This window comes from Vigna umbellata, chromosome 5 (assembly GCF_029865625.1).
Source record: "Vigna umbellata cultivar VRB3 chromosome 5, Vumbellata_1.0, whole genome shotgun sequence".
NCBI lineage: Eukaryota > Viridiplantae > Streptophyta > Magnoliopsida > Fabales > Fabaceae > Vigna > Vigna umbellata.
This window is the reverse complement of record NC_142169.1, coordinates 5209727-5232259: the sequence shown is the minus strand read 5'-3', so window position 1 is coordinate 5232259 and position 22533 is coordinate 5209727. Positions and strand designations below refer to the sequence as shown.

At 37.9% G+C, this 22533-nt stretch overlaps 1 protein-coding gene across 1 annotated transcript; it reads right to left on the bottom strand.

The window, feature by feature from the left end:
* Positions 1 to 13116: 13116 nt before the first annotated feature.
* Positions 13117 to 19479, bottom strand: LOC124824876 (oleoyl-acyl carrier protein thioesterase 1, chloroplastic-like). Its single transcript, XM_047297384.2, has 7 exons — positions 18781 to 19479; positions 17916 to 18049; positions 17727 to 17840; positions 16952 to 17047; positions 15144 to 15231; positions 14915 to 14983; positions 13117 to 13774 (listed from the first exon to the last, which is right to left on the bottom strand). Exons 1-7 carry the CDS (start codon positions 19120 to 19122, stop codon positions 13502 to 13504), a joined length of 1116 nt encoding a protein of 371 aa, XP_047153340.1. The 5' UTR covers positions 19123 to 19479; the 3' UTR covers positions 13117 to 13501.
* Between the last annotated feature and the right edge of the window lie 3054 nt (positions 19480 to 22533).

The following is a 22533-nucleotide window of genomic DNA, read 5'->3' as shown; positions in this document are numbered from 1 at the left end:
TCTAGCTGTATTATTTAATTTTCTTTATGAATTAATAAATATGATATTAAAAAAATTATTTATAATTTAACAAAGTAATATATATAATGACACAAGATAACAATCAAATGAAAAAAAATTAATTACAAAACTTCAATTAAATATACAAAATTTAAATATTAAATAAATAAAAAATCAATTGAAAATATCTAAATATACAATAATTTAAAACTTAACTAAATTAAAATAAAATAAACAAGTAAATATAAGCTTAGGTATTAACTTTCTTACATATTGAAAATTATTTATTTATTCATTTATCAATCTTAATTTTATTGCTTCCATTTGAGTAGCATTAACACTTTTGTATTGCAGTCATGCATTTGTGTAGAACATTCTCACTCAATTTTGTACTCTTCCATTCTTAAATATTGAAGAACGCTCACTCAAATGATTTTTTTATTCTTTTCCAGCATATATATATATATATATATATATATATATATATATATATATATATATATATTCATTTGAGTATAATTTCTTCATTAAAGTACAAGTCAATTCAATATAATTGTTGAAATAAAAAAGTATGTAATACTGAATTTTACTTTCTTTATTCATTTTGTAGAGTTTTTAATGTAAGATGTTCTTAATTATATTTATTTTCTAATCTAAATTATTATTGTACCAGAGGTGCCGGATGCCGTACGGAAGGACGCCCACATAGACGGCGCCATATGTACCGATAGAGGACGTCGACCCAAAGTAGAACGTCCGCCCGAGGCTTGACGTCCGCGCAAGGTAAAATGTCCGCCCCGGAGGCTGGACCGAACGAGCGGCCAGCCATTTGAGAAGTGGACGTCCGCCTAAGTTGGCGTGTCCGCCCAATAATTCGGACGTCCGCCAAACAGTCTGGACCGAGCGTCCTTAGGAACCGAACGTCCGTCCAAGGACGCCCGTCATCTGCCAGTCCGCCCAATAATCTGATACGTATTCACGAGCCGGACGCCCGCCCAAGGATTGTACGTCCGCCCAAGAGCTGGGCGTCCGCCCAAGGAGTGGACGACCGCCCAAGAGCTGGACGTCCGCCCAAAGAGTGGACGACCGTCCAAGAGCTGGACGTCCGCCCAAGGAGTGGACGACCGCCCAAGGAGTGGACGACCGCCCAAGAGCTGGACGTCCGCCCAAGGATTGGACGTCCGCTCGAGAGCATGACGCCCACCTAGGATAACATCCCTGACCGACCATCATTCCCAACCGACGCACGTTGCTGATTACACGGTTAAATGCTAATGACACATTAAAGTCCTTAACGAAGATTAAGGTATTATTGGGCCGTCCCCAGGCCCCCAAAAGGTAAAAGCCCATTACAATTCGCTATAAATAAAGGTCTCAGGTATGAACTCTGAACTAACTTGAATAACGATGCATACACGCATCACAATCGCTCTGTCATATTACTGACTTGAGCGTCGGAGTGCCTTTAGCAGGTACCCGGCCTCTCCCCAACTGGGAGTGTGGAGCAGCGCTAGGAGAGGGAGGATGCCCGCCCAACTTGGAGCAGAGAGCGAGCGTCTGGAGCAGGAGGACGTCCGCCCGGCAAGGAGCAGAGAGCGAGCGTCTGGATTGGAAGACGTCCGCCCGGTTTGGAGCGAGGAGTAACGCTCGTCCATCTTTGTGCCGCCCGCCAATGCCGCTTCCTTCGGTTCGTGGGATTCAGCAGGACGTCCGCTCGGTCTGTGCATCTTCGTCGTCCGCCCGTCCGTCTTCGACAGTAAGTTCGTGTGTTTTTACAGGGTTCCCACCGATCCAGTTGAAACATTTGGCGCCCACCGTGGGGCCGTGTGACTTTGGTTACCCAAAGGTGACCACGAGAAATGAGCACAGACAACCCCATCGACAGTACTTCCTAGCCGCACGACACATAATCTCGGCCGTTCGTCCTCAACATTTAAGAACGTTCGGTCTCAGCATAGTCTCGGCCGTTCGTCCTCAACATTTGAGAACGTTCGGTCTCATCACAGTCTCGAACGTTCGGCCTCAACCTCTTCTCCGCCACTTGGCCATACGGCCCCCATTCATGACCGTCCGACCTCAAGTATTAGCCGTCCGACCCGGTGCTTAGCCAAATTTGGCCGTCCGGCCTCAACCTACTGTCGGCTGTTCGGCCTCAGCATGTTATTGGCCGCTCGGCCTCGACATATTATCGGCCTGCTCGGCCTCAGCGTATTATTGACTGTTCGGCCTCAACCTATCCTTGGCCGTTCGGCCTCAGCGTGATCGTGGCCATTCGGCCTCCACATAATTAAGAACGTTCGGCCTTAGCATAGTCTCGGCCGTTCGGCCTCCACATATTTAAGGACGTTCGGTCTCAGCATTGTCTCGGCCGTTCGGCCTAAGCCTATCTTCGGCCGTTCGGCCTCGTCATGATTTCGGCCGTTCGTCCTCAACATTTGAGAGCGTTCGGCCTCAGCACAGTCTCGGCCGTTCGGCCTCAACCTTTTCTCGGCCATTTGGCCATAGCATATTTTCGGCCTTACAAGGTACGGACACATCTTTCTTTAAACTTGAAATTCGCTATGTTCCCTTCATGGTGCAGGTAACCGGCAACAATGGCGACGAAGCGAAAGACCGTCCGCCCTACCAAACTCCAAGCTGGTGAAAGAGTGTTCCAACGAGGACAACTCTCAGCTTGGTTGGGCGACGAAGCGAAAGACCGTCCACCCTACCAAACTCCAAGCTGGTGAAAAAGAGTGTTCCAACGAGAACAACTCTCAGCTTGGTTGGGCGACGAAGCAAAGGACCGGCCGCCCATAACTTAGCCAAATCTGGCATTCAGAAAGAGCCGGCCGTCCATAACTTAGCCAAATCTGGCATTCAACAAGAGCCGGCCGTCCATAACTTAGCCAAATCTGGCATTCAACAAGAGCCGGCCGTCCATAACTTAGCCAAATCTGGCATTCAGAAAGAGCCGGCCGTCCATAACTTAGCCAAATCTGGCATTCAGCAATGACCGGCCGTCCGTAACTTAGCCAAATCTGGCATTCAACAAGAGCCGGCCGTCCATAACTTAGCCAAATCTGGCATTCAGAATTGACCGGCCGTCCGTAACTTAGCCAAATCTGGCATTCAGAAAGAGCCGGCCGTCCATAACTTAGCCAAATCTGGCATTCAGCAATGACCGGCCGTCCGTAACTTAGCCAAATCTGGCATTCAACAAGAGCCGGCCGTCCATAACTTAGCCAAATCTGGCATTCAGAATTGACCGGCCGTCCGTAACTTAGCCAAATCTGGCATTCAGAATTGACCGGCCGTCCGTAACTTAGCCAAATCTGGCATTCAGAAAGAGCCGGCCGTCCATAACTTAGCCAAATCTGGCATTCAGCAATGACCGGCCGTCCGTAACTTAGCCAAATCTGGCATTCAACAAGAGCCGGCCGTCCATAACTTAGCCAAATCTGGCATTCAGAATTGACCGGCCGTCCGTAACTTAGCCAAATCTGGCATTCAGAATTGACCGGCCGTCCGTAACTTAGCCAAATCTGGCATTCAGAAAGAGCCGGCCGTCCATAACTTAGCCAAATCTGGCATTCAGCAATGACCGGCCGTCCGTAACTTAGCCAAATCTGGCATTCAACAAGAGCCGGCCGTCCATAACTTAGCCAAATCTGGCATTCAGAATTGACCGGCCGTCCGTAACTTAGCCAAATCTGGCATTCAGAATTGACCGGCCGTCCGTAACTTAGCCAAATCTGGCATTCAGAATTGACCGGCTGTCCGTAACTTAGCCAAATCTGGCATTCAGAAAGAGCCGGCCGTCCATAACTTAGCCAAATCTGGCATTCAGCAATGACCGGCCGTCCGTAACTTAGCCAAATCTGGCATTCAACAAGAGCCGGCCGTCCATAACTTAGCCAAATCTGGCATTCAGAATTGACCGGCCGTCCGTAACTTAGCCAAATCTGGCATTCAGAATTGACCGGCCGTCCATAACTTAGCCAAATCTGGCATTCAGAATTGACCGGCCGTCCGTAACTTAGCCAAATCTGGCATTCAGAAAGAGCCGGCCGTCCATAACTTAGCCAAATCTGGCATTCAGAAAGAGCCGGCCGTCCATAACTTAGCCAAATCTGGTATTCAGCAGTCAACCGTCCGGCCATTTGTCCTCCAGGGTACGCCAAGTCGACCTCCACGAGGACCCCGCAATTCGGAGGCCATCTAGAAAATCCCTTCGCACAATAAAATTATGCTCGGGCTTGGGGGGCTTATGTAATAACAGGACCTCCCGGCATAGGACGAGCATCCAGCCATGTGGACGACCGCCCAAGATGGAACGCCCGTCCAATGTGGCGAGCGTCCAAGGACGTCCGCCCAAGATGGCATGCCCGTCCAAAATGACGAGCGTCCGCCCAAGATGGCGAGCGTCCAGCCAACCAAGACAGAACGTCATCCCAAAGAGGGGCCGTCCGCCCAAAGATGGAATTCAGGACGAGCGTCCAGCCATTTGGACGTCCGCCCAAGATGGAACGCCCGTCCAATGTGGCGAGCGTCCAAGGACGTCCGCCCAAGATGGCATGCCCGTCCAAAATGACGAGCGTCCGCCCAAGATGGCGAGCGTCCAGCCAACCAAGACAGAACGTCATCCCAAAGAGGGGCCGTCCGCCCAAAGATGGAATTCAGGACGAGCGTCCAGCCATTTGGACGTCCGCCCAAGATGGAACGCCCGTTCAATGTGGCGAGCGTCCAAGGACGTCCGCCCAAGATGGCATGCCCGTCCAAAATGACGAGCGTCCGCCCAAGATGGCGAGCGTCCAGCCAACCAAGACAGAACGTCATCCCAAAGAGGGGCCGTCCGCCCAAAGATGGAATTCAGGACGAGCGTCCAGCCATTTGGACGTCCGCCCAAGATGGAACGCCCGTCCAATGTGGCGAGCGTCCAGCCAACCAAGGCAGAACGTATGTACCAGGGAGTGCAGAGCGTCACCTAAATGGCCAAATGCCCATCCGCCAACCGGGTAGAACCCCTGTTTGTAAGAGAAAATTTGAAGAACTCACATGGAATTTTATCACCACAAGATAGCACCGCACTCTCTACACTCACAAAAAGTGTTCTTCAGGAAGATGCCGAGGGACGAAACGTCTGGGAAATATGTATGACCATGGCGTCAAATCTTCTCTTGTTTTAGATGATTACTCATAATCCTACGCACACTACGTGCACTAGGACTTGGGGGGCTTATGTACCAGAGGTGCCGGATGCCGTACGGAAGGACGCCCACATAGACGGCGCCATATGTACCGATAGAGGACGTCGACCCAAAGTAGAACGTCCGCCCGAGGCTTGACGTCCGCGCAAGGTAAAATGTCCGCCCCGGAGGCTGGACCGAACGAGCGGCCAGCCATTTGAGAAGTGGACGTCCGCCTAAGTTGGCGTGTCCGCCCAATAATTCGGACGTCCGCCAAACAGTCTGGACCGAGCGTCCTTAGGAACCGGACGTCCGTCCAAGGACGCCCGTCATCCGCCAGTCCGCCCAATAATCTGATACGTATTCACGAGCCGGACGCCCGCCCAAGGATTGTACGTCCGCCCAAGAGCTGGGCGTCCGCCCAAGGAGTGGACGACCGCCCAAGAGCTGGACGTCCGCCCAAAGAGTGGACGACCGTCCAAGAGCTGGACGTCCGCCCAAGGAGTGGACGACCGCCCAAGGAGTGGACGACCGCCCAAGAGCTGGACGTCCGCCCAAGGATTGGACGTCCGCCCGAGAGCATGACGCCCACCTAGGATAACATCCCTGACCGACCATCATTCCCAACCGACGCACGTTGCTGATTACACGGTTAAATGCTAATGACACATTAAAGTCCTTAACGAAGATTAAGGTATTATTGGGCCGTCCCCAGGCCCCCAAAAGGTAAAAGCCCATTACAATTCGCTATAAATAAAGGTCTCAGGTATGAACTCTGAACTAACTTGAATAACGATGCATACACGCATCACAATCGCTCTGTCATATTACTGACTTGAGCGTCGGAGTGCCTTTAGCAGGTACCCGGCCTCTCCCCAACTGGGAGTGTGGAGCAACGCTAGGAGAGGGAGGATGCCCGCCCAACTTGGAGCAGAGAGCGAGCGTCTGGAGCAGGAGGACGTCCGCCCGGCAAGGAGCAGAGAGCGAGCGTCTGGATTGGAAGACGTCCGCCCGGTTTGGAGCGAGGAGTAGCGCTCGTCCATCTTTGTGCCGCCCGCCAATGCCGCTTCCTTCGGTTCGTGGGATTCAGCAGGACGTCCGCTCGGTCCGTGCATCTTCGTCGTCCGCCCGTCCGTCTTCGACAGTAAGTTCGTGTGTTTTTACAGGGTTCCCACCGATCCAGTTGAAACAATTATAGCAGTGTGTGAGAGTTTATATTTATTATTTGAACATGAAGGAAGGACATGATTACAAAAGATAAAAATAGGAATCATAAATATATGATGACAAAGTTTTAATATATTGTGCTATTTGTCATCAGCATGATTAATTTTACTTTAAACAATTTATTATATCCTACTCTTTTATTCTCAATCATCCACCTTTCATATATTTGTTCTGTGTAAAAAACAGTACTGAACATTTATATATATATATATATATATATATATATATATATATATATATATATATATATATATATATATATATATATATATATATATATATATATATTTATTGCATTTATGATTTCCATACTATGTGTAATCTCCATAGGATATTTTATGCATTAAAAAGACAAAAAATATAAAATATTTTTTTACAGCTAAAATTACTTAATATACCATTTTAAAACTCTTTTATATAATTTCATTATATTTTAACTTTAAGTGGGGGTATGAGTTAAATTTAATTTACAAAAAATACATTTTTTTATCTTTTTTAAAAGGTTTTATAATTTTCTAAATATGCCCTTAACTTTTAATTTTTATAAAAAATGGAAAAACAGTTTTACACAGTTTGGTGTAGAGCAGTAAAATAAGTATATAGATGGAAACCTTATCTTATATGAGAATTAAATAAAATTTACTTTTGTATGATATAGTGGGGTTAGAGGAATTTAGCTTGTGTTTTTGCCTAAGATAATAGGGTACAAGGAATGTAGATTCTGAAGTAATTTATAAAGATAACTTTTTTTTAATAAGATAATTAAAAAATAAATAAATTTAAAAATTTTTTGAAAGATATTTCAAATCAATAAAATAATAAAAATTAAATATCATAAAGAAAAATATATGTAATTTGAAGTTTTATTCTTTTCACTTCACTCATGAATGTGGGACTAGTCAATTAAGATAAAAGACTCAATCGATTTGATCTTACTTGAAAGCTCAATCGAAGTTTGAGTAAGATCTACAAAGGTTGAAAGTTAAGATGAGTTAGACCAAGTTAAAAGTTAAGACAAGTTGTTTCAGGTTAAAGGTCGAGCCAATTTGACCTAGATTGATGATTGAAACAATCAGGCCCAGATCAAAGATTGATACTAGTCGTCAAGCCAAGTGGGTTAGTCAACCCGAGTCAAAAGATCTAACCAATTTGGCTTAGGCTAAAGGTTAAGACAAGTCAAAGGTTGAGTCATCTTGAGCTAAAGATTGATACGAGTCGATGTAGAACGAAGGTCAACCTAAGTCAACCCAAATTAAGAGTCAAGCTCGCTTGGGCCAAAGGTCGGGACAAGTTGGTCTAGGTTTAAGGTTGATACTAGTTAGTTCGGATCGACGATTGAGTCGAGTAAGTCCAGACCAAAGGTTTAGCTGAGTTGGCTTGGGAGGAAGATTAAGTGAGTTGGCACAAATTAAAGTTTAAGCTGATTAGGACCAAGCCAAAGGTTGAGTCGCTCCCAATTGAAGGTCAAGATGAGTCATCCTTGCCCGAAGGTTGAGAGAAGTCATTTTGAGCTCAAGATCGAGACAGGGTCAGCCTAGGATGAAGGTCAACAATACGAGTCATCTCAAGCCAAGGGTGTAGATGAGTTAGTCTGTACTGAAGGTTGAACAAGTTATCCCCGACTAAAAGTTGAGTCAATTTGACCAAAAATGAAGGTTAAGGCAAGTCAGGTAGGGTTAAAAGTCCAAACAACTAGGTTTTGAACAACAGTAGAGTTAAGTTGGCCTTGATCAAATGTTTAATCAAAATACTTTGTGTCGGAAGGTCAAAACGAATTTCGAAACAAGTGAGTTTGGATCAATTTGACCTAAACCTCATTTAACATTAAGAAAAAAATTACATTTATAAAATAAAATAAAAACTTGAAGAGCTTTAAAAAAATAAATAAATAACATTAATCAAGATTATCTACAAAAAGTAATTAATATTGATATTTTTTAATTTTTAATAATTATTTGATAATTAAATAATATTTTTGAATTTAATGGTAATTAAAATACTTTTTCCAAACAAAATAAAATGAAAATTCACTATATTTGAATTATCTTGTTGATAACGGTTGATTTCACCGTTATTTGGGATTAAATTTTGATAATAAATGAATACTTTTTAACTTAGAAACTTGCTTGTTCTCTTGTTTTTAGCTTATTTTGGTGAATATGAGAGTTGAGGTTATACTTGAAGATTTTATCACTAAATTCTCTTGATTTTGTAGGAATCTGGGATGAATTGGAAGAGAAGTTAAATTGTCGAAAAGTTGGAACTTAGAAAGGACAGAAAGAGCACCAGAAGAGAAGACTACACAAGGTTGTAGGACGCTTGGGCGCCCTTTTCTGGGTCCCTCAGTGCAGGTATCTCGCACTCACGCCTGGGCGCCCTTTTAGGGACTCTGAGCGCTAGTCTTCAAGTACTGTTTCACGCCTAGGTGCCCTTCTTGGGGCGCTGAGCGCCACTCCTCTCGCAAGCTCGCCTGGGCGCCCTAAGTAGGGGCGCTGAGCGCTGGTGACGTTGGCCCATGATCCTATTCAGTTGTATATAAGGACTTGGACATCTTAGAGGGAGTATCTTTTGATAGAAGTGACACAAATTCAAACTTTTCCAACTCTCTGGAGGCAAAAGTGGATGCGGAAGCTCTCCTCTTAAGATCTGACCAGGAAACAGAAAATATGGCTGAAGAGCAGAATGGTAGACGTACCCTGGCAGATCATGCAACAGTCATTGGCCCTAATCATTTTAATAGCATTGCAAGGCTGAGGGTTAATGCTGCAAATATGGAGATGAAGCCTGCTTTGATTCAATTGGTGAAGAGCAACCAATTCAATGGATTATCACATGAAAATCCATATGAGCATCTGACCACATTCAATGAGATATGCAATACCGTGAAGATCAATGGCGTGCCAGATGAAGCTATTAGACTTAGCTTATTCCCTTTCTCTTTGGGAGGCAATGCTAAGATGTGGTTGGACTCTTTTCCAGAAAACAACTTTACTAAGTGGGAAGCCGTGGTTGCAAAGTTTATAAACAAATACTTCCTACAATCAAAAGTGAATAAAGGTAAACAAGAAACTTTTTTCTTTCAAGTAGGGCATGGATGAGACATTAGGTCAAGCGTGGGACAAATTTAAAGGCTTGTTGAGGAAGACGCCCACACATGACTTTGATGATCCCACAATAGTCATTTTATTCCTTGGAGGTCTAAGCTCGCAGACTAAATTGATGTTGGATGCCTCAGCTAATGGTAATATCAAGTGCAAGACTTTAGAGGAAGCTTATGAGTTGATTGAAAATATGGCTACGAATGATAATGAGATGCATAGTGAAATAACTCAACTTCAACAAAAAGGAGTTCTACAACTACAATTTCAAGATGCTCTGTTGGCACAAAACAAGATTATGACTCAACAACTGGAAACTTTGATGAAGAAAATCTCTCAATTGTCAAGGGAGTTGCAGAACGTTTCTCAAGTTCAACAACAACTTTATGAGTTGTATGGTGGAGATCATATTAATGGTCAATGTGATATGCCAGAAGTTACCCAAGAGGAAGTCAAGTTCATGGGTCAAGGTAATCAGTTTCATCCAGGTAATTACAACCAAGGTTGGAAACCTCACCTAAGCATGGGTCAAGGGCAAGCTAAGCAATTCAATATACCACAACAACAACAATGGCAACAACAACCCTCCTTATCTGAAAGAACTGCAAAGCTAGAAGAGACACTCCAACAATTCATGCAAGTGTCAATCTCCAACCATAAAAGGACTGAAGCTGCCATTAGAAATTTGGAGATACAGGTTGGTCAACTAGCTAAGAAGTTGAAAGAGATGCCTGACAGAAGTTTTGGGGCTAATACTAAAGTTAACCCTAAGAAAGAGTGCAATGCCATTATGATTAGAAGTGGCACGATGCTAGATGAGAGAAAAGTTGAGAGAAAAGAAAAAGTTGTGTTGAGTGAAAAAGAAGAGATGAATAAAGAGAGAAAAGAAGAGGCTGAGAGAAAAGAAGGTGAGAAAGATGAGAGGAGAAAGAAAGAAGAAGAGGATGAGAGGAAAAAAGAAAAAATAATTGAGAAGCCCCTTCCTTATCCAAAAAGTTTTTCAAAGACTGAAAAAGAAAAATAATTTGGGCGTTTTATGGAGACCTTCAAACAATTGGAGATTACTATGCCTTTGAAAAAATGACACATGTTGCAGTCTATTTCAGGAAGCAACACTTGGTGAAGAAAAAACACAGCTTGTAATTAAAGATCCTAAATAATCTAAATCGGAGCAGATCCCATCCTATGAAAAAAAAAAATTACACGACTCAATATTGTAATTGTTCTACCCATTGAATTTTTCAATTTTCATTTTATGAAGAAGTTATTCGACTAATAAAATTTAGGCTTAAATGTTTATTTCATCTCCATGGTGAATTTTTGTTTAGTATCCGATTTTAAAAATAAATTTATTAAGTCTCAAAGTTGTAAAAATTGTATAAAAAAAGTTCCCTACGTTAAATTAGCATAAACGAAGTTAAATGTGTCGCTGAGGTGGGACTTTTTTTTCCTTATTCTCGTCTGTTCCTTTTGCAACTATCAGCTTTTTGTATATTAATGATTTTCATAATTTCTCTCTCACCAAACCTTTCTCTACTAAACCTTCTTTCTGATTCCAATCCTTCTTCCCTCTCCGCCCGTCTCAGCTTGTTCTTCGATCAGATCGATGCCATCGAGAAAGAGTGTTCTCAGAAGCACGAAACGCTTCAACGCATTCGAGCCTTGCACCAATCCAAGGACGCTCCCCCTCAAAACGACAACCAACCTGAGCCGCCGCTCTCCCTTGACGATGAAACCCCCCTGGAGTCACCGCCGAAGAAGGCAGTGGAGCTGGTGAACCCATGGCCCGTGTGGATCTAGTTGATGGAAATGCTCGTGCACTGGAATTACTTCGATATTTTCCCTTGAAACTGGAAACACACAAGACTGGAGAAATGGTATTATCAATGAGGCTAGAACGATGAAACCAACACCGGTGTTGAAATGTGTGCAATATAGCTCCGAGTCCTGGGTGTTGGAATGGGTGAGTTTACGGTTTAACATCGAAACTGTATCCATTGTGAAAGTCATGGTGAATGGAAGGCTAAGAGAGGGAGAGGGAAAGATGGTAGAGCTAAAGAGAAGTCCAAGTAATTGTTCTACTGTCTTCCCACTCGCCTTCTTAATTCCGTTTCCATATTTTTACTTCAAAAGGTAGGAATAAATTAATTAACCTACTTTTAAAATATATTATTAATTTATCATTAGAATATGGAAAACTGTATTTAGGCTTTAAAATCAAGCTTGCTACACGTTTTACTTCTTAATCTCCAATTTATATGTAATTATTTGTAAATTTTTATTTCATGTTAATTATTTTAATCTCAAATATTTATTAACTATTGTCTATATTTTATTTCATTTTTCGGAAATTTTTCATTCTTCTCCTAACTTAATCTTTAAAATTACATAAATTATTTTATATTTTGTTTTTATAAATAAGAGGTGTATTTTTTTTTCCACCGAGTTTATCCATATTTAATCAGTGATTGAAGGTTGAAGTGTAAGTAGTCTGTGGTTGCAAGAATATGATTCTAATAAAAGCCTTGTTTATTACACACTCTGCCTTTTGCTTCACAACAAAACCAAAGAACCAATGCACATATCAGAAAAACAAATTCAAGTTTTTTATATGAAAATAACAACAATAATGAAAACCAACGTTAAATTGTTTAGGCTGATATGAAATATGTCATAAGAGTTTGATTCAATTATATATATATATATATATATATATATATATATATTACTGATTTGATCATAAAATTTTATACCCGTAAATCTCAATTTTTTAATACCTTAACTGTTATTTTATAATGAAAAGCATGAATTAGTTTAGTTAGCAGCATTAAATTTGTTAATAATTTGTATTTTTTAAAAATAAAGATATTAGATAATGTATTTCCACATGAGGAAATTTTTATATTAAAAAGACAATTAATGAATAGATTATATGAAAGGAGGTTTACAAATAGAAAATGGGACCAAACATAAAGCTTAACCAAACACCTTCAATCATGATGCAATGTTTTTAAAGTATAACACATGGAGTGATAAATGTCACTGTGCAAGCAAAGTGATGTGTTTCTCTTTTAATTAATGTTGAAATATCAAGTACAGAAGATGGCAGGAGTAGTAATATTCACTTTCTTCCTTTAATTAATTAATGTTGAGAGGAATAGAAAAAAGAGAAAAATATGTCAGGAAAAGCATCCGAGAGAGAAAAGAAGTGTAGGCACGTCAGTTCGAAATTAAAGCCGTTATTATCAACTTAAAGGACAGAACTAAAGTCGTACATTTTTCATAATATAGGAATTCAATGTCTTCATTTTTAAAACTGAGTATTATACAGAAATTCACCTCTTAACATGGAGACTAAGTAAGCATTTAAACCTAAAATTTAATCAATTGTTAAGATCCCCTGCAGTTGTAGGGTCACTCCACTAGATCCATTCCCAATTTAAATGAGAACTTGTACTTTGTATCTACAGCATCGGCAAGCATAACTCCAATCACAGATACTAAATTGTTCTGATAAGCATAGATTAGTTTTGAATAGTAATATTTACTTTTGCCGCATAAGAAAACGGCAGAGAGCAAGATGAGTAAATCCAAATCATACTTTTAAAGATGAAACGGGATAATTGGCTAATTGAATAATCATCAAAAGATTACTTCAAACAATACATAATTGGAGTCATGCAGTAGATAGCAGATCCAAAAACAATATCCTTGGAAAATTCGACCAAGATTCAATGACATTCATGGAAATTGATGCCAATGAATCAGAGATTGAAGTCAATCTATTCAGTCTAAGTACAGGATTTGGGCAACAATTTATATTTGTGTGAACATGACAAGAAAACAGTAACAAATTTCTAGCTCTCCACTCCCTATATCAAGTGCAATAACTTCTAAGCAAAATATTGTGGGAAAATTGATAAGACAACCCTGCATAAGGAAAGAACACAAGAAAGATAAAAATAGAATCATGAATGAAGGCATAGGTGGAAGCACACTTGATAGATTTCATCTTGGAGCTTTCTTTCTCCATTCTGTTCGTCCGCGGTTTATCTCAAGTCCGTTAGTAGACAACCGAAGCAGATGCAGAAACTGCTGCTTGGCTTCCTTTGAAATGGCAGATCCATTTGTTGCTTTCAGTTCTGGAACTGCCTCAGCATCACCCTGGATCATTTCCACACCAGTGAGGGAATCAACTACGTCATGTTGTCCGCACTCTCGTCTATAATCCAAGGTGATACTATGCAACTCATGGCTATCAATGATTTCCTGAGGCATGCTCTGGCATAACAAGTCCAAAGGCTAGTTAGTGACATCAATGATATACGACACCCTTTTTTGTATAAATTAACATGACATTGTACGGGAATTTGTTATGACAAGGATAATAATAGAATAAGCAAAAAAAACAGAAGAGAAAGAAAAAGAATTCCAAATCAAATGAAGTGTCTGAAAGTTTAGTTTTACAGAACAGTGCTTGAATCATCTTCGTGATGTTATTTTCAACTCTTATTAACAGGTTATTTTAACATGTAGATATGGTCTACTTCCAATTGTACATCTAAGATCTAAAACCCCGAGTATCAATAGTCAACTTTTAGGCAGGGCAAAAAGGTTAGGAGAAAAAAAAATCACTCAAACCTAAGTTAGTTTCCAGTAGTCTACCAAATATATTATTGATCATACATTTGGTCAAAAGTTAGACAGACCACTTCATGCAGCAAAATTTCAATTGGTTGTTTTGAAAACAATGTTTGAACTGCTTAAATTATCAACTTATAAGTTAAACATATTGCCCCTCAATTTTCCTTTTCATCGTGATCTAGAGCAAAATAAAAAAAATTACTTTTATTACTTGTTCGCTAAAGCCAATCTTCATTCTAGAAATGGGTTAAAACCATGTTTCTTCTTTTTACTTTCAGAGTTTTAAACATGAAAGAAAAGTTATAACTAACAAATTCAAAGCAACACTGGCATATCTAAGAAATTGTGAATATTCTAGTAAACAGCATACAGGTCAATATTAGTAGTGAATTATGAAATGTAAGTCCTCAGTCAGTCATTTTGAAGAAATAAAACACAAGTATCCAAAACATTGAAAATAAGGATAAGAAGCATATAAGTACATATGAAACATATCGAGTGAGAATATCTAAGGTAAATTTTGTTAGTCTAACCATTGAATTAACAATACTTGTGGTTTTGATCTAAGATGCTAAATGTCGGAAAAATCGAACATAGTAAGTATGCAATCAAGTATTGATATTTTCTTAATTTTAAAAATACTGCACCTTGAGATATAAAGATAAATCAGAACTAAGATATAAACTGTTTATCCAAAAGCTCATTTTGTGAGACATAAACCAGCCAAAACATGAAATAGAAAGTGTTTTCAAAAAATTTAAAAGAAATTCTAACAACCTCAAGCACCCATCCAATATAGGCAACATTGTTAACATGCTGATTCATGTCCAGATCTGCTCTTCTTGGCTGCAAATTTGAAAAGGCAGGGTGAGAAGGCAGGTTCTTGAACAATATTAAAATATGCTGGATTTGCCAACTATTTTATCACCAACGAAAATACTTCTTTTGTGACAGTTAAAAAGAAAAAACAAATAACAAAAAGATTCTCTGAGCCAAATAATCATACCACAAGTCCAACTTTGGAATACTGAGCAGGGTCTTCCAATTTTGGAATTTTCTTCAAGCAATTACTGTCCTCCTCAGGAATTGCTAATCTAAAACCACAGAAGAGAAATTGGAGAAAGAAAACAAAATTAACCACAAGTTAAGCAGTAACCCAGAAATGGTATTAAAAATTGAAACTCATCAAGTCACAAACAGTAGCAAGACAACCAATGGAGTATGATCATTGGGCCATAATTCAAACCAAGCTACTTGTAGCATGCTAATTAAGCCATAAATAAATTGTTCAAAATTCAATTTTTGTACCAATTAGAAATTACAAAATAGAAAAAACTAATCTTTTATAGAAAGATTCACTTTTTTTTTAAACAATGGAAGATGGCATGTGAAGTAAAGCTCTCCACAACTTTATAAGAAACCACTATGAAACTTCCTCACATCTTTTCCTAAAGATGGGAAGGGCAGAAGCCGCTGAAAGTAATAGAATCCAAGTTTGTAGTGTAGATAGAAACGGCATCATTCCACAACTAGTTATTCACAATATTGATGATGGTTCTGATAAATATCCTTTATTTGTCAATTAATAATTCTAGAGATTACCAATAGTTGATCCTTAATTATGAAAGTGATCAAAACTGTTATTTTCACCACTATGTGTTCGCCATTAAGAGAAGTTGATAAAGAGCTAAAAGGTTATTGAATTCAGAAAGATTTCAATCAGTTATAGAATTATGTTGGATAATCTTTAGATAAAACTTCTCCATATTTTCCGAAATGTTTTAGTGAGGTAAATTCAGATAACATCAACAGGCTAGTTTTCAGATTAGTATTCCTTCATTTTAACTCATTGCTATTGGTGAAACTTGCTTCAGGAAACTACAAATCAACAAATAATATTTCTTGAAATGTGAATCTGTATGCGCATGTAACAAATTAACTCATGCCATCAGAGGTTTATCAATATTATACTCAATATCCCTCAATTTTTTTCATCCAACACAAAACTACCTGGATTTATATAACATGAACATGACACCAAGAACAATTTATCTTAACATAGACCTTCCCTGATATTTATATTGTTATATGTATTGAGGGAGGGCAATGTCAAAAAAGAGAGAGATATTGCTGTATCTTTATACTTATACCTCAAAGGGAAGTGACTCTAATTTATCCTACATGTGCACACAATAGACTTGAGATACTTCAAATATAGACTTGTAGAAACTAGATAGAGGGAGACCCCCCTTGACTTGATATAGAACAAGTGAAAAGAGTCACGGAATAACATGAGTGTCAGATTTTAATTCATCAATTCAATTGATTTAAAAAATATAAGCTATATAAATATGTGAACACGTGTCTCAGATTTTATTTGACCATCTAATGACAGCCCCATCAGTGATACCTCATTTAGTACCTAGACAATGACTTAAGCTTAGCTGACAAGCTGCACTACATTTTACCACATTTTATATCAAGCAAGTAAGCTCCTCCCTCCTACCACCAAATAAAAGTAGTAAGATTTCATTTGAAAATGCACTTTTGATGCATGCAAGATGCCAAGGTGATATGCTATAATTTGATCTATTCCATAATCCATAAAAATATAGAATATTGATCAAGTGGTGTATCCTGCTTTGCGCTAGTGAGCTCAGAAGCACTAGAGATTTTTTTTATCTCTTCTGCTTATCAATTCTAGTTATTAATGCAATGAATAAGACTTAAGAGCACCTAAATAAAAGAAATCATCAGGCACAGTTTCTGTATCTTGTAATGCATTGGCAGCATATGAGAAAGAAAAATGACTACCTGGGCTCTCGAGGACAATAAACCAAAACCTCCTCACGAACATCATCAGAAACCTTTTGTAGTCGTCTAGTGTCCTGATTCATCATTACCCATTTGCTGAAACATTAAATTTAAATGGTCAACTGTATGAAAGTGTCTAAAACAAAACTATTTCACCAGACGGTATTCTTATTGCATACGACCAAACATAAACATGTTAAAATTTAGAGATACACCAATTTGCGATGCAATGGAATTAGTGGTTAATGTATCATGATTTGCATCCATGGATAATTTTCCATCACATATAGATCTTTGGACAGTATTATTTCTGAGTTTTATGCATTTATAAAACCCCTAGCACCCCTGTGACCTAGGGATGAAGTTTAATAACCGGTAGTTGAGTTTTTTCATCCCTTTGCTACAATAGCATAGGATATATTACATAGGCTAATCATTGATGGTTGGTACCAAAAGAAACTATGGTAAATTCAAATGAGGAAAGAGTTTTACAATACATGAACAAAAGAGATAAGTAGGAAAAGCATGTGATGGGTCCTGTACAAGGTTGCCCAGAAATCAAAGAGTGGTGAGATATCATCCTACAGGATGAAGGCATATCCTACTGCTTATTAACAATTTACCTGCTATTAATGAACCGAAAGAAGTCATGCCATAAAAACTCAGTAGAATACAGTGCATAAGTAATATTTATCATCAAAGTGATTAAACTAAAATAGCAAAATATCTAAAAGCGTCACATTTCACAACATCCAGTTAGAAGGTAAATGTCCACCTTGTTGCCCTTCCAATAACTTGATCAGTCGCAAAGTCTTTCATTATAAAATCTCGCCTTGTTCCAACCCTTCCTTCTCCTTGACACCATGTCTCTATCTCAACAACATCACTCCTGTTGAAATCATCTATGTTAGACTTTTCAAATTAGAATATATAAACTGAGTTTTTATAAAAAACAAGAACCCACCAAGCAGGGTATTTGTATATTTCAATGTGCATGCGAGCAGTAACCCATATGAGACGCAATTTTCTCATCGTAGGGGTGGTTGCAAAACCATCAGTAGAATATCCAACACTCTGAGCATGATTGCATCCAACCTCCTGCAACACAGTCACCAGACGTTTCAGATTTCGTGCAATGAATACAATAGCACATGTTCTCTATATCAGATAAATTCAGCTCCCAAGGTTGGATCTGTCTTCCTTTTATTTAATTAAGCAGCCTCTAGAAGTCATCCAAATTTTTTTTGATACCATAAAAAATCAATCAATTTTTCCAACTGATTATTGTCTTTTAAGTTTGGATGAGTAAAGGATTCTTGTCTCCATTCTGGGACGCAATGATGGTGTTACAGTGAGCAAACATTATGGCATTTTCACAAGACCAAGATCAGAAACGAGAGTACTTTTCATGACATAACAATTTTTCAAGGAACAAAATAGTGATCTAAAAAAAATCACAAAGAACAAAAACAAACAAAGCACAGTTTTCCAAAATCTTATACTCCAATACTCTGCATAGAATACAGCGTCATCCAAATCGGCACAAATAGCAAAACTAAAAACTACAAAACATAAACCAAACAACCTAAAAATGAAACAAATCTTCAAGTTGTACTTAGAACATCAGACATAAAGAATAAAAAACAACCCCAACTGAAAAAAATCTTCCTTTTTCACTTAGAAAGAGAAAAAACTATCTCCCAATCTAAAACGTGCACGAACAGACATGAACCAGAAACACCCAGATGCTCAAAATCCCAATCAACCAAGATGAAGCAATCAAATCAAACCAAATCACCCAATTGAACAAACAGATCATAGTCAAAGACCTGCAATAGATTAGCAATGGTTTCCACAGTGGCAGTCTTGTTGATCCCAACTTCATAGCTCCTCACAATGAACTTCTCTTTATAAGACAACCCATCCTCCGTCAAGCTCCCCAACCTCAACCGGTCCGCCAGGGTCCCGGCCTCCGCATCCACCCGGCTGGCCACCGCGCCGTCCCTGTCCGACACGACCGCCACCACAGGAAATGCCTTGACTCCGGGCGACCGGAACCCAGCGATGCCACTCCTCCTCCGGCGAGGGCCCACACATGCGGGGCGGGCGGAAAACCCGCATTGGGCGAAGGAATGAACCCGGTCGAGGCCATTGCACGAAAGCTTCAACATTTTTGTATTATTTGGAAAGAAGAAGAGGGGAAGAAAGAGAGTGGAAGAAGTGGTGCTGAAATGAACGACGTTGTCAAAGAGATAGAGATGGGAAGCGACAGTGGACTAGTGAACGCAGCACGTGTTCTCGATGGGCTCTTTTTCTCTCTCCGATTTAACCAAAATTTTCCTCTTTTTCAACGTCTTCAACTTTTTCATCATCTAATCTAATGGTCCAAATCACCGTTGCTCCTGCCCTACTGCATCGTACAAAGTCTCCTATTGTGTATTGTTCTTACCGAAATGGTGCGACCAAATTTGTGCAAAGAAAGAATTTTTCTTCAGAACTTACGATAGATGATTTCTCATCATAATGTATTTCGAGTACATGGAATGGAGGCCTTTCCAACACTAACACCAAAAAATAGTACAAACAATAATTATATATTATTATCATTTTTAGATTGGAAAAAAAATCGGTTTTTTTATACAATAATATCGTTACGATCAATTATTATATTTTTAAATTATTATTTTTATATCCTTACACTTCTTTTTGTTGAAGTCGATTGTATATTTTTAGATGTCTTGAAGGAGTCAAGTGAAGAGTTCCTAAAATCCTTCCATCTTTTTACAACAAAAAGATTCTTAAACTTCTTTTTGTGGATCTCACAACCACAATGTCAAGTCCCAATATCTTCTTAATTTTAGCTAAAATATGATTTATTCGACTTACATAACTCAATTAGTAAAAAAAAAATTATCTGACCTAACTACTCAATAGCTTGGTCAAAATGATTTATTTGCCTCAATAGTTTAGTCAAAATAATTTATCTGATATAATAATTTTAGCCGCAATTATTTAGCTAACGTAATATAATTTAGTCATAAATATGTATCTGACTTAAATACTTAATAACTTATCTGAGATAAATTATCTAATTTAGTTACTTAATAACCTAGTCAAAATGTTTAATGTATCTTAATTACTTAAATACTTTGGAACTTTTTATACTCACTTTTTTGCTTGTTCAACCTTGTTCTTAAGCTTATTCGTAATTATTTTGTTATTCACTTCTATTTGAGTATTTGTATATGGATATTTTTGGTGTTAAGTTGGTGATGGAATTGCTCCAAAGGTTTTATTATTAAGGTCAGAATTGTCTAATACATAACTTATTTACAATGTTTATAATACTCCTAATAAAGGAATTAGTTAAAAAACATTATTTACCAATACATTCATATACCTTCCTCACTTATCAAATTTGTTTCTCTCTCATCTCCATCGTCTCTCTCACCCACACACAATATATCTTTTTCATTGTTATTAAGTTTCGTTTTTAAATTTTAGAATTAGTAGTTTATCTCTAGGAAAATTTGATATTTTGACTATTAAGTTGTCCAAAAATATTTTTCAAAAGAGAAAAACCGTTATGTGGAAAGGGGATTCCATAAGGGGTAAGTCATTGTCTAGAAAATGGATTTTTGAAGTCAACTCTTAAAAATAATTCTGGAAATATAGTTTTTGCTCAAAACAATATTTCGGAATATAGTTTTCACCTTCCTGCATATAACCAATGTCAAAACACAACAAATAAAAGCTCTTGCACGTCATACTAAATGATTTAATAGGAACAAATTATTGAAGAGAGTTATGAACAAAGAAAATTGTTGTTGTTGACTTTGTACCCTTATTCAGAAGAGAGACCATTGCTCGTTCCCTTTCGAATGTTTCGTATTAATAAACGTATTTTCTTTTCATTTTTGTAAAAAGAATAAAAATATTCTAATAAATTACACATCTTTTAGATTTGAGCAAATTGCAGAATATTAAGTAGTTTCCAAGAAGAACTGCATTGTTATACCAACTAATTAAAAATCAACCAGAAATTAGTAAACTAGTCATAACGAATCTGTTATCTCTCAGTTGGACCAAAAAATCACTTTCCAAAGTAAATCACATATGTAAGTTTATTTTAAACAATTCACATCTCTAACTTGTTTGGTCAATATAAACATGATGTTGTCATTTTGAATTATCATTTGCTGCAAAGTGAAATTAAGAAAAACAAAATGCATGAATTTCAAATTGGAATTAAACTTAATAAATTTGTTTCCATCATGCTCATAGTTTAACTTCTACTCCTTTCCTTTATATGATTTTATCAAAATTATAAACATGATGTTATCATTCTGATTTATCATTTGCCGTAGAAGTGAAATTAAGAAAAGTAAAACGCACTGAATTTCAAATTGGAATTTAAACTTAATATATTTGTTACCACTCATAGTTTATTTAACTTCTCCTTTCATTTCTATGATTTTATCAAAATTGGTATTAAGAAACTAAATGCTTTGCAACTATTATGGGTTGATGCTAACGTCTTTTCGTGGGGATTTTTTGTTTTTTTTTAGTTTTGAAATTATTGTAGACTTTAATTTTTTTACAAATTTAATAACAATCAGAAGAGAAAAGATATAACATGACCCTCCAATCAAAAATCAATATCAACATCATTATTTATTTTGTTATTAAAGTGGAAAACAAATGAACAAACATAGCAAGAACAACATATTGCAGTGTCGTGGATTGCTGTGTGTGGATGTGAGAGAGGATGAAGATGAGAGAGAGAAAAATTGGATAAGTGAGGGAGGTGAATTAGGGTTAGGTGAGTGTTTTTGATTTTTTCAGTTGGGACTACTATAGGGATGACAAAGAGCATGTTGAAGTCAGAGAGATGAAAGAGAAAAGGTTGAGAGAATGAGCGATGAGAGATATGTGAGTTAGAGTTTTGAGGTTTCTTGACCTTAAAACTTAAAATTCATAATATATGAGGGCATTTTTTCTGCTAAAATCCGATAAACATTGCTAAAATGTAAAGAGCTTACGTATGTTAGTAAACCCATATATATATATATATATATATATACATATATATATATATATATATATGTATATATATACATATATATATATATACATATATATATAGATATATATATACATATACATATATATATATATATGTATACATATATATATATATATATATATATGTATATATATACATATATATATATATATATATATGTGTATATATATATATATATATATGTATATATATATATGCATGTATATCTTACTTAAAACGATCTCTTGTGGTTTCTGCTGTTGTTTAGTTTGGAGAATAATATTGACGTTACACTGAAGAAAGATGAGAATGTGAGTTGTTGAATATAATAAAAATTATGTATTAAATTAATCTAACTTATGTTAAAAACACACATAAGATACTTTATTGTAGTAGAAGAAATATGAGTTAAACCCAAAATATAAATAATGAATAATAACAAATTAACTAAAAATAAAAAATAATATAAAGATAATATATCTAACACTCTCCTTAAGCTAATGTATACTACAAAGTT

What these genes read in the sequence shown, in the direction of transcription:
- LOC124824876 (XM_047297384.2), bottom strand. Translation starts at nt 19,122, where the DNA reads ATGTTGAAGCTTTCGTGCAATGGCCTCGACCGGGTTCATTCCTTCGCC. An exon ending in GTTATTGGAAGGGCAACAAG is followed by an intron (nt 17,048 to 17,726) that starts GTGGACATTTAC and finishes TTAATGTTTCAG; the next exon opens with CAAATGGGTAATGATGAATC. An exon ending in TATTGTCCTCGAGAGCCCAG is followed by an intron (nt 15,232 to 16,951) that starts GTAGTCATTTTT and finishes CTGTGGTTTTAG; the next exon opens with ATTAGCAATTCCTGAGGAGG.